Below are 13,684 nucleotides of genomic sequence, written 5' to 3' on the forward strand. Positions count from 1 at the left end.
GAAAATTTGAAGGATATCAGAAGCAGCATTCTGTCTACTAATTATCCTTGTCTAAAGACTACTTTTTTTTCTATTGATATCAGAAAATCTTTTCTACTTACTCTCTATCTTTAGATGCTCACCTGACACACAGGAACCCAGCACCTCAATTATGTAAATAGAGAACTGAAATATCCAGGTTAAGTGATGTTAAATGCAAAGCAGTAATTTATCATTAACACCTGACAAAGTGTCTTTAGCATGTTTTTATTACCTTATCTTTCACTTGGTAAATTTTATGCCAACAAACACAGAAGATGAAAATTAACTTTCAAACTCTGGTCTGGTTCTGCAATCTAAAGTTTAGTTTGAGGGATCCAAAAAACCCTCAAAATCTTGGACTGGCTGCAGGAATCAGTCACATATTCCACTTTCAGCTAAAACTAGTCCCATAGATCAGTGCCTTGAAATTCCCTTAGCTTGCTTGAGGATGTTCCCCAAAAAGGAAAACATGCTAGCAGTTTGGAAAAAGAATAAAAGTATTTGAATTAAATTCCAAGTATTCATTTCAATTAATAGAACTAATATTAGTTTAAGTTCAAAAACATCTAGTGTGGGAGAATTTGCATGCTCTGTGATGTTTCTAGACTATGGAATACCCACAGAAAGGTATACATAGAAAAAAATAGGTACAGAGAAAAAACTTTTGGCAGAACTTCACTCTGGTTGCACATGAGCCTTTTCTCATTTATACAGTTCACTTTCTTCAAAGCATCCCAAGTCATTTTCTTTCCAGCCCACAATCAAAGTACACTTTCTGTTGATATCCCCTGTGGCTTTTCCCTTTCAGCTTGCTACAAATTTATTATGCCTTATAAACACTCCTACTAAATAACACTCAACAACAGGTAATTTGTTTGAATCAGCATCTAAGTTCTCTACTGTATCTTGTCATAGGATTGTTTGGAATATTATCATGAAACTGAACTACCACAGGCATGACCTTGCAAAGATGCAAGTTCATCCCAGATCCAGTAATGCTGGCAATAAACTGTGGGGTGCACAATAGGTGATCTAGAAGGAAACAGAAGCAACATTTCTGACGTGCAAAGAGAGCAGAAACTAAATGGTGAATGAACTGTGGTAGAAAGAAACTTTCCACTCTTGGAGAACACAGAATAGAAATAATTTATCCCATACTTTTTGAGAAGACATTAGTTATGCATGAGCATGCATGACCATGAATGTACATTCAGTCTCAGGAAACTTCTACTGTCCCTCAATTATCCCTTTTGCTTCTTCGCCTGTATGAGGTTACTAATTTTCCAAGGAGAAAAATAATGTCTTTAATTTTAATTCACCTTTCCTCAAAGTTTGTGACATTTATGCAGCTCATCATGTCTTCTTGAAGGTTACATCTCATTCTGTCTTGAGGAACAATACAAACATTGCATTTGAAGAGAGCAGCTTAGCTTATGTGACAGGTTCCATAGCCCTTGAAGGGGGCATAGCCCTTGAATCTCAAGGGCTATGCATCAGAGGTCAGAAGTTTATGTTCTGCTTCACAGGAATAACAAATGCAGTTTAATTCCAGCAAATGAATACCACCAACATCAGTCTTCTGGAAATGAGAATTTTTTGTTTGTGTAAACAGCTTTGAGCTTAACCACATCTAAAACTAAGAATAAAAATCACATTCCTCTAAGCAAACTTCTGATCAATTTAGAACTCAGAAATATCCAAAATGTTTTCTCCTGCTAGCTACAATTTTAATTTATGCAGGAATCTTGAAGCTGAAAGAGTCAAGAAGTAAATATTTTTTTCTTCATTTTTACATGAGATTATGCAGGTATAGCCTTTAACCGAAAAATTGACTATTAGTTTTATCAATATATTGCTTTGGATTGCAATAGTTAACCATTATACTATTTTCCACAGCTCTGCAACATTAGAATTAATTTTTTTCCATTATTAATAAAAAATAATAATTCAACATAAATGCTGATCTCTGGAAAATCCATTTCAATTCTATTGAAAATTACTACTGTAATTTTTATAATCCAACTGAGAGTACTGATGAATTTTTAAAGGAAATGACAGTATAAATAAACAAGACCATGATGATTAGAATTCATCAAATGGTCCAGTGTGGATGAATGGGAGCTGTATTTATGGAAAAAAGTTGCGTGTTATTACTTAAATTGTTTTTATAAGCTCTACATATTTAAAAACTTTCAGAACCAGGCAAGTTTGTAATAACATAATATACACGTGTATGTTGCAATAATTAACACTAACATTCTTTGCATCAATATTGATATTCTTCTACAAGAAACCAAGTTAATTTCTTTAACTTCCCTGTGGCATTAGGCAGTTACATATCTCCATCTTGTTGACCACAGCATAGAATTTCCAGGTGAGCCTCTTCTGGTGAATATTTCGTAATCTGTGAATTAAAATGGTTAAAAAAATCTCCTTCTTTGTTTTGCTTTAGAGGTTGGAGTTAGGACTTCAGAACAAAACGCCTAATTTGAAGAAGAGATATGAAGTATGAGGCTACACAGCATCCATAATCAGGAAATGTTGATGAGTCAGTTTAATTATATCCAGACTGAATGAACACGGCAAACAGCCAGGGCTGAAGGCTTTCCAACACATGTGCACAAACCAACTTTATGCATGAGAGCCACTGAGCTGTTCACAGGATTAGAGACCCAATTTGTCTCAATTTTATTAATGATGCCAGTTCAGAGACCTCATGAAATGATCCTACAAGGAAGTTGTAAATTTAATATTTTAAAAAAATAAATAATAAATGCATTCTTAACTGCATTAGAGTTAATTGTGTCCAGTACCATTTCTCATGCTCTAAAATGCAGCCTGGTGAGGTCCTGACTAATAGTTGTCAAGTATTGGAAAGCATTACTCAGTCACTGCAATTCCTTGAGGAAGAAGGGAGGACACTGAACATATCAGAACAGCTAGAAGTGTTTTAATGTAGGATCATTGAGTTTTTCCAATACCCTAATCACTCTGTGCAGGGGATTGTAACACTCACTTTCACTAGAAAATTCACGGTTAGGTTCAGTTTTATTTTTTGCCCTAACATCACTCCCTAATTCCTGCTGCAAAACAAGTATGGAAGAAGAACTTCCCCCAAGAAGGGGGCCAGCACAGACTACTTTTTTCTTCAAAATAAAATATAAGAGCAGAAATACAGATAAACTGTTGCAAAGGACATAATAATATCTCCAGAGTAATACTTTACTATTTCTTTTTATCCAGCCACTACCTATATCTCAATTGAGTTTCTGTAATTATTTTCCCCACTGAATTTTTCAGTTTCTTAAAAGAAGAAAATATCAGGAAACCTCTTTGGTTTGCTATATGGAAATTGTCTTTTTGGAGACTCCAGCAATTTATTTAATACTATTTGAAATATGCCAGCCAAAATGAAGCTTCCAAAGTTGTTTTTTCTTAGAGCTTGAGATCTATAGATACATTATCTATTCCTAAGCATTTTTTCAACGTATTTTAGTAAGGTTTCTTGCCATAAACTAATAATATTAACTAAAACCAGATTAAACACTTCAATCCATATATTTTCTTCACACATAGCAATAAATTCACTCCTTAAGGACTGTGTCTTTTCAGCTTTGAGACTGAATGTAGTTCAAAGAGTTGGTCACAGACAATTCTGCCACACCCAAACACATAAATGTGATACTTAGATTTTGATCCCAGAAGGAAAATTTCTCATTCCAATACTGTAAACTAACAATAATTTATCAGAGCTTTTAGCTCCTAGGCTAGAGTTCAGTGTATCAAAAATAAGATACTTCCTAAAGAGCATCTAGGACCAGCTAATTCAAAGTTTATGAAAAATTTATATTCTCTCCATCTGTACAATTTTCCTATTTCTTTAGGGAATCCATTTCAAATATTGAAATAAGAAACCTCTCTATATCAAAACCTGTGATTCTTCCATGGAGGGAGAGGTCCAACAGCACAGAAACAGGTGACCTATAACAGAATTGTAGAGTAGTTTGGGTCAGAAGTGACTTTAAGGATCCAAACTCCCTGCCAAGGAGCATCCACAACTTCTCTGGACAACCTCTTCCAGTGCCTCTCCATCCTCACAGTGAAGAATTTCTTTGTAATGTCTAATCTAAGTCTCCCCTCCTTCAGTTTAAAACTGTTCCTCGTCTTATCACTATCTGTCCACATAAAAAGTCACTCTCCCTTTTTTTATAAGTTCCATTTATGAACTGGAAAACTCCACGAAGTCTTCTCCAGGTTGAACAACACAAACTCTATCAGCCTGTCTTCACAGGAGAGGTATTTCAGTCCTCTGATCATCTTTGCTGCCCTTCTCTGCTATAACAGGTGCATGCCCTTCTTTTGCAGAGAACTCCAGCACTGGAGGCAGCACTCCAGGTGGGTTCTCAGCAGAGCAGAGTAGAGAGCGAGAATCCCCTCCCTTGATCTGCTGGCCACACACTGCTGGCTCATGTCCAGCCTTTCATCCCAGCACCACCAAGTCCTTCTCGGCAAGGCTGCTCTCCCAGCTCTTCTCCCAGTCCATGCTCATGTCTGATTGCCCTGATCTGCAGGTGCAGGACCTTGCACTTGGACTTGCTGAATTTCAAGAGGTTCTTGTGGGTCTACCTCTCAAGTTTGCCCAGATCCCCCTGGATGGCATTCCATTCTTCTGTTGTGCCAACTGCACTGCTCAGCTTCATGTCATCTGTAAACTTGCAGAGGGTGCACTCAATCCCACTGTCTGTGTCATTGATGAAGGTACTGAAGAGCACCAGTCCCAAGACAGAGCCCTGAGGGACACCACTCATGATCTAACTCTCTCTGCCTTCTATTTTCTACTGTTCAGGTGCTCAGAAATTCCTACACAAAGAAAGAAAACATTAAGAATGGAAAGCTAAATAACATTTATGTAGGTCTTCTGAATCTGTACCAAAAAGTTCATTGGTGGACTTCCACAAACCCCCACTGAAATACTTAGCTTTTGTGTTAGAAGACTTTTGTATCCAACACTGCATAGCATAAGTAAAGGGGAAGTTTTCAATGGAGGCGTATTCCACTACTAAAGGTTTATTTTGCTAGCTGTTGTATTCATATTTCTGCAATCTTTTGTGGGTTTTGGTCTTAAAGATGTATGTACAGGTTAATTAAAATTTGCTATATCTGAACCTGATTTTTTTAAAGAAGAAAATTGTGAAGAGTTTATGTAACCTGTCAAAAGCCAGCAAACCAGTGAAAACAACCTGCTACATTTTAGATGTGCTTCAGTTTATACCAGATTACTCAGAATAAGAAATTGTCTAGCTAAACCTCAGCTGATACAGAGCCCTTCTCTAGCTTAAAAAAAAAAAAAAAAGAACAAACAAAAAAACCCCACAACCCACAACAAAAACCCTAGGAAAAAAGCTAAATTTGCAACTTTCCTGCTTATTTTGGAATTTGACTGGAGTACCAAAGCTGTTAACATGGCTATTAGCAATTGAGGCTGAGATTTTATATACATATATATATATATATATATATAGTATGCATATACACAAAGTCACAAGAGAAAGCGAATCAAAGATTATATAAACCTAAAAGGCACCTTGAAAGAGTAAAACCTTTTATTTTTTTTTCATAGCTGTAATCTTGACAGAATCTGTTCTTACAACAGGCTCTTTTCCACCGTTGCAACTAATTCTCTGTCTTCCCAGAGAAATATTTCCTGCTCTATTAAGGAACTATTACCTCAAGATAAAACGCAATGTCAATCTGCGAGTATTTAATAAAAGTAGTACTGGACATGCAACCCCTCCATACTGATAAACTGTGAATAGATTCATTGCCGAAAGACAGAAAATACAGTGTCATTGTATCAAATATGCATACTACAAAGTGAAGCAAATGCAAGTAATTCACAGGAGATTATATTTGCCTTACCGTTAGAGAAACAGCTGAGTAGTACATGGCTCAATTTACTTCTTCAGGTAGAAAATTTCAAATTCTCTTGAAGAAGGAAGACAGTATCTTCTGATAACACTACTACAGGCATTTACAGGAGCAGACAACAGCAGCACAGAGCTCACCTGCCCTGACTTCCCTGGCAAGGCATTCTAGAGGAACCTGAAACATTTTATGACTGTTTAGGTCAGCCTTTAATTGCTGCTGACACCAGTAAAGACTCTTCTCCAATTGACAATCACTGAAATTCAGTAGGACCTTTCAAGTTATTATTTAAAGAGTGCAATACAAATGGGTAACTAGTAGTCAGAAAATTTCAGAAAGCCTACAAAGAAATTATAAATACATCGCTTGCAAATAATTTTTGCTTAACCTAGTATTTGTAAACTTAATAGAATGGATTATGTCCTTAATAAAACATTTAATAGAAAAGATTGAAGGTATAGGAATAAATCTACCTTTCACTGTATTTTACAGTAAGTGCATTTATTTCCATTATCATGATAAAGCTTATAAGACCGGAATCTTATTATTTATGTCTATTACAAGTACAAGAGAACAATTCATCTAGAAGAATAATGACTTGGAGGGATAAACTTTAGAGGTCAGTGTAACTCGTTCCTTTTCTACATTGACTGTTTGACTTTCCTGCTCAGTAAGCAGTGCCAATAAGGATGTTAATAATGACTGTATCACTTATTACCACCATCCCCCAACTACGAACAACTCCTTCAATATAGGTCACTACACTGCCACTGTGAAACCAGAATTCTTCTCACTGTTAACCTGAATAGGATTCAACCCAGTGATATGGAAGTGAAAGGTGCCAGCCTCAGTTGTTTAAGCCTTCTGTTCTGTTAAAAATAATTTTAAAAAGTACATTCTGTGCCAGTTTTTAAGACTATATTGATTCATACTTTAAAGAAAGATTGCACCTAGAACTGTTGACTATTTTTTAAGCTTGATAATTTCACCACATTTCTGAATATCTATAAACAAACTTTCTTTCACTTCACTGATGAGATCTGCTAGTGGAGTTTCACAGCAGGGGAAAGATCAATGTGTCATTGGGGAGAGGGCAGCATAAGAAACAATTTTTCCTCAGCAAAAAAAAATAAGAAATTTCCTCTTATATGATTTCTTCCTACCAGGTGGCAAACACTTCAAACTACTGTTGAGAGCTCTTAGCTGTAAATGCATTTAGATACTTTCGGCCAGCAACTGGTCCTACACTCACTACCAGCCATCACAAATTCTGGACAAGAAAAACATATGAGACTGCCTGAGGCCCTGCAAATAGTCTTGTCTGTAGCTTCTGATTCATGTCCATCACATGAACTTTGTCAGCAGTAAGCTAATGAGTAAGAATCCCACATATAAATACTCTTCTGTCTTATTAGGGATTTTTTTTGTGGGGGCTACAGAAATCAGAGCAGTACCAGAACACAGCACAGCAGTTAATGGGGACAAGGACTGCGTCCTGCCTTGTTCTCATGGATAAAAGACACTTCATTAACGGACATAATACCACACTCCGCACAAACAGGTTACCTTCAAAAAAACCTCGTTATTGGTAGCAATTTTTGCATTCATTAACATGTCCCTCCATACCGTCTTGATCTGGGCATTTTGGACAGGGATCTCCATAGTACCTGTAATTCTATAATCAAAAAAAGAAAAAGTCTATCAAGAAATTTCATGTCTTCACTTTCCACAGTACAACAGGTTGCTGCTATCCCAGCTTTTCCATCAGAGGAGATAAGGACTATTGAGACCAGTAAGCACATCTGTTTCAGTGTGCAGCTGCTACGTCTTCAATCGCAGTTTAATGAGATTCCTAAAATGTTTGGTACAGGATACGCTTCTGATCTTGTGTCATTATGCAAGTCTGCTATAGTGCTCCTAGCTTAAAAGTGTTAAGAACAGCTGTGCTGCTGAAAAGCTAGTTGAAAAGCTACTGGTGTTGCTGTTGCATGAAAAAGGCGCTGAGCATTGAATATTCTGACTTCTCTAATGTCTATCTTTAAACTTTGTGTTCACACTTTTTTCTTTTTTACATAAAGATATTGATACAAAAATTAGTTCTATCTCATTCTCCTTTTTAGATTGCAGGATCATAAGTAAAGCACATGAGTTTCTAGTTATTGAGAAAATGCCAGGTAAAAGAAATTCTTCAAATTACACTGATAAATAACAAGATTCACCTAAAAGTTGAAATCTCACAATTCAAAGCAGGTACAAGCTTATAGGAAGGGAGTATTCTGAACTGAAACAAGCTGTCAGTGTAAATATTCCAATCTTTCTTGAAGGATTCAGATCAAAACTGACTCCTTTCCAGGATACATTATTTAGCCGAAAAACCCCAAACCTATTCAACCAAATACAGCTTTGTACTAGATGAAAGAGTGATGGCCTGCAATGATGAGATTTTATAATTTGGTTATTTTATTTATGGTTTTACAGAATTAGAGAAGAGTAAAATTCTCAAAATAGACTAAAATAATCACTGAAATTATACTCTGGTGAGATCTGCTTAGAAAACCCATTAGGAAGCTCAGATGTCCTTAACAGGTTTCTAACTTTACTCCCAAGTTAATTTTGAAAATGCAGGCCATGGCTGTGCTATATCAGTACACACACATAAGGGCAAAGGCCTAAGACATAAGCATTTGAGCGACTCGTGCAAAATGGCATCAGAGAAAATCACTGGAGCATGAAAAACACCTTTGTACTGTGCTTGTTCAGGCAAATGGGAAGTAAAGAGTATTATTTTTATGTTTGCACTGAAAAAAGACATCTTAAGGTTGATAATAAACATGGAATATGCCGAAGGTAATTTTTGGAAGAGTAACTAAAGTCTGCAAATTAGTTTGATTAGTAACATTTAAAATTATTGTTAAATTTGATAAATGCCAATATTGGAAGATCACACCTTTGTAACCTAATTATGTGCTATCAGAAGAAAGCTTGCTGCATTCTGTAATTTTTGCTAATGCTTTAGAACAAATAACTGTTTTAATACCTCTAAATTTCCTACCTCACAAGGACAGATATTTAATCTCTGGAATTATTTAGAGTTATCAATATTTTATAGGCTAATTTGGCATCGATTATTTTTTTTAAATTCTGGAATACACTATCCTCTAAACAAAATCTATCTCCTAAGAAAACCTGCCAGTTCAACAGTGATGACTTCTCTTTGCTTTTTGATCCAATATAAAACCTTGACATTTCATGCTTCTCTACTGCAGTCCCATACATATTTCCATCCTTAAATCCAACGACAAGTAACGTATTTTTGTCTACTTCTCAGGCTGCCTAAGGCAGTTCAGTTTAGGAAAGGTAAAGAAGTTAAACCTCGCAATATGTAGCTTGTGCACATTTCCACCACATGGATCATACCCCATTGTAAGGGCAGCACAACATGTGAATCCTCTAGAAAAAAATGAATGCCCAAACATCTAAGAATTTGGACTGCATTTCCTATACATCAGCATAACATTAGTCAAATAGAAGAAAACTGTAATGAAGCCCTGCTCACATTAAACCAAGTAAGGAAAAATGTATTTTTTTTTATTTCTTTTTCTGGAACAGACTTAATTCTAAGTGGGAATGAAGAAAGATCACATATGAAGAATACGTTTTTACATACCTGCAAATAGCAATGCACTGTCTCAAATGACCCAGAAAGTCCAATTTTGAACATGGAATACTGCCCTTTTTGTAATAATTTTGATCTATCTAGCTCAGCAATATCCAGGCTTTGGGGGGGATTGTTTATACATTTATTTTGGGGGATTTATTGTGGGTTTTTTTCAACACAGTAGCTATAAGATTTCAGGAGCTGAAGATTAACAGGAAAGTATCTATTCAAGTAAATAGTCAGTTGGCTCCACCTTTTTAAAAGTCTATATAAACCTGGTAAGTCTCCTCTTGGTTGTTGTTTTGTTTTCTTCTTTCCACCTCCATTCTGGAAGTATGTTTATCATTCTGACCCCAAACATTTATAGTTTGATAAATCTTCTGCTTCCTCTCCCCTCACACCCCAACAAATAAATGGACTTTTGCTTCCTCTCCTCTTGCATCTCAACAAATAAATGGAACAGAAAATGAGGTCGTTCATCACAGTGAGATAAAATCAGAAAGTTGACTCAAGAAATGAAACTCAGTTTCTAAGTAAATTTACAATATTCTTACATTACATGGCCTTAAGAACTGTGAAGATGCTAAGGATGTATAAAGCCCTGATTATTTTTACTTTTTTTTAATATCTGGAGAAGAAATAATGGTAGGTCAGGGTTGATTTGCAGTGAAAAAAAAGCAATTAAAAAAATCGGAATCTACTCAGGCTTGCTCTGTCTGAATATAAGAGATTGCTTTATCATCTCTTTTACAAACTCCTACCGAGTTGCCTTATGTATTTTATGGCAACATTTGCAAGGAAACCATGGGCTTTTCTTTGAGTAAAAGCAAACTGAAGAAGAATGACTATACAAAACCAATTTGGACAGATTTTTTTTCTGTCTATGGATTACAGTTGTGAAAATAATAATTCATGCAGTTATTAATGACATTTGGGGTTTGTTCTCTGTCAGTCTTTGGCGGGGGGGGAAGCACATTTTCATTATTTTAGAGGTAATCTCTTCCTGCAGTATTCTGGTCCAACAGTGCACTTCAAGAACGTGTACAGTTAATGGTGACAGTCTGACAGATAAAAGGAGTTCAGAAAAGAGCCACTAATACTGAAAGGTGTATTACAAAAAGCAGTGGCTGGTTCTATTAATATAAATCACTTGGTCCCAGTTTCAGAACACAATGTAAGTGAACGAATCAAATTAGACAGCAACCGGGCAGTTAAAGAGACAAAATGAACTTCAGATTATTGAAAAGATTTTTTCCAAAAAACTTAGACTCTATCGAGCTAGCAAAGTTAATCCCAAGATAATTTATTTTAATGAAGGTTCTTTCCCCTTCACAGACTGGATATAGGACTTCAAAGAAGACAAAACTTCAGTTAGCTTTGCAAAAAAAAAGGTTTTAATAGTTATTCATTGTCAAATTGCAGCTTTTACCTTCCCTTTTCTACTGACCCACTATTTTACTGACAGTTATACACCTTTAAACAAGTTATTTTCAAGTCATTTCACTACACATTTATATCCTGGAGCTACCAGGCCTCTCATTCCTTTCTGAATAACAAACTGCCTACTTCAAAGCAGAATGTATGAAATCCAATGCAGATTCTCTGTAGTTTCCCTTCTTCTATGTGTTAGCTGATATATACTATGCAGCAGAGATTCTGCACCCTTATAGAGTGAGGTCTCCCATTAGACACGCACTCCTTCTGAAATCTTCAATTTTGTTCCAGTAAAAATTGGACCGAACAAACTTTCTGTTCTCTTCCATTCAAATATTTTTTGGGGGGACAGGGAGGAATTGAAATTTGTAAAATATCTCCATGAGTTTCACAGATTGTCTCATCTGCAGTCACCAGTGTGGATGCCGAGGGGGACTCACTCTCCAGTCAGTCCAAGGCCACGTCCCCCTTCCTGACCGTTTTGTACAGTCTGACAAGCAGTCCTCTGCACACTTGTATAGGAGGCTCCTCTCTCTGATGGGAACCACAGGGATGACCCTCACAACCTCCGGCTCCACAGCCAAACACATCCTAAGCTAAGCCACCTTCTTTGAACCAACCTGCCTCTGCCTGCTGGAAGCTCTGGCTCACCCACCACCCCCTCCCCGCATCAGTTCTCCGGCACGGCCGGGCCCTTCCCGCTGGCTTCCCCAGTTGGGATCGGGAAGCGGCTGTCCTTACCTGGAGCGAACACCATGGTACCGCCCGGGCGGCGCGGCTCAGCACCTCGGACAGCTCCCGGGCCTGCGGGGGCTCAGCACCACGGACAGCGCCCGTCCCCGCCGGGCTCAGCACCACGGACAGCGCCCGGCCCCGCACGGCGGCGGAGGCGGCTGCGGGCCGCGGTCCCTCCCTCCACAATGCGGCGGGGCGGGGAGGGGGCCGGGGCGCCCGCACGGACACACACACACACACACACACACACACACACACACACACTCTCTCAGGGAACCATCACTGCCACAACTCGTTGCCCTGCAGTGGCAGCAGGGGGAAGGGCAAAGAGGAGAAAAGCAATAGCGACGTGCCCAGCAGGGAGCCCGGCTAATTGCTCCTAATTACCTCGCGGCAACAGCCCCGCTGCCTGACATTTTGGGGTACACTGCTCTCACCACAAGCTAACAGCCCTGGTAACGGGCTGCAGTGACACTGAACTTCGTCACAGTGTTTTACTTTCCAAAGGTTCAAATGCTGAGGAATTTATACTCTGATTTCACAGGCCCCTTAACCCAGCTGTACCCAACAGCAGCACTTTAAGAGGGAACATGAATATTTTCACATATAAAATATGACATCAGGGCCAAACAGTAAAGAAAGTAATGAATAAGTAATAAAATAGAGAAGATGAGGCCAAAGAGCAGGAGAAGACAATTTAAAATTTCCCCCCAACTTCTATGGTTCACATTTAATTTGCTTTTGTTTGTAAAACCCATGTTTAGATTTCCTGTGGACCCTCAACTTCTATAGAAGTAAGATGAACAACAGCCAAATGGGACACAATTTAGAAAAATTAACTCTCCTGTTTAAGCCTTCCCTGCAAGAGGAATTTTGAAAAACACTTATTACCAGTGCAAATTAGAGAAAGTTGATTTGAAAAAAAAAAAAAAATTAGCATGAATGTTTGCATGTAAATTTTTCCAATATGCAATACATTTTCCAACCACATTTTCATAACCTACAGGTCATTTCATAACCCACAAACTTATTTCATTCTTTTTCACAGTCAAGCATTTTACACACATAGAATTCTCCAATTAAACCTGGAGAGGTTTAAGCCTCAAAATAAGGCCTTATTCTTAAAATACAGATACAGAAAAGCACTAGCCTGTTTAAATAATATTGCCTATATACTTCAACAAGAACTCAAGAAAGGCATCACTGTCAAAGTCAAAGTAATTATCTGATGCCAATTTTTTCTTTTCTTTTCCTTTTTTTCTTTAACTGTATAACATAATTTCTCCTTGGAAATGCCTTTCATTCATTTCTAGTATCCAATTTCTGGATACTCCTTTAATTACTCTTAACAATTTCAGCTTCTTTATTGCCATTTGTTTCTCTCTCCTGTCCTGTATTTCAGGGACCTAATTTCATTTCTCTCAGAGTGCAACCAAATTACAAATATAAACATACCTCCAGTTGCTCAGAAATGGTGTTTCCTCTATGATTATTACTTCAAAATTTTTCATTCTAACCTTTTTTCATCTATTATTATTCTTATTCACCTAAAGTCTGGGAACTAATAGGGTACCTAAGAACTCAATTAGAACAATTTCTAGTACAAGTATCCCATATGAAATACAGACAAGACTGCAGTCAGCATTATTTAGCATTCTTAAGAGAAAGGTGAAGGATATCTTGTAATCTTTAGAAAATCAGAACTGATATACAATTTGGAAAGGCTGTAAGAAAATTTACACTGGTATTTTTATGATGTATCAGTTATGTGGCCCCTAATGCTTGATTTGTGGATCTCCATTGTTCAATGGAGAGTCATCCATCATGAAAAAGAGATGCTAAGCCAATTCTCCCAAAAGAAAAATCTATTGGATATATTTCTATTACATATATCCTCAAAAGAAATTATAT

At 37.2% G+C, this 13,684-nt stretch overlaps 1 protein-coding gene across 2 annotated transcripts in view; it reads right to left on the bottom strand.

Moving 5' to 3' along the window:
* Window positions 1-13,684, bottom strand: part of AKAIN1 (A kinase (PRKA) anchor inhibitor 1) — a 35,273-nt gene that overhangs the window by 5,701 nt on the left and 15,888 nt on the right. Inside the window, exon 1 of one of the 2 annotated variants that reach the window (XM_017832956.1) lies at window positions 11,780-11,926. The exons of the other annotated variant lie outside the window; for it this stretch is intronic. Coding sequence (XP_017688445.1) covers window positions 11,780-11,795 — 16 coding nt within the window. The 5' untranslated portion in view covers window positions 11,796-11,926. Of the gene's footprint in view, window positions 1-11,779; window positions 11,927-13,684 lie in introns of those variants that run through there. 2 annotated transcript variants of the gene reach the window in all.

This window comes from Lepidothrix coronata, unplaced genomic scaffold (assembly GCF_001604755.1).
Source record: "Lepidothrix coronata isolate B3197 unplaced genomic scaffold, Lepidothrix_coronata-1.0 Scaffold6, whole genome shotgun sequence".
Classification (NCBI taxonomy): domain Eukaryota; kingdom Metazoa; phylum Chordata; class Aves; order Passeriformes; family Pipridae; genus Lepidothrix; species Lepidothrix coronata.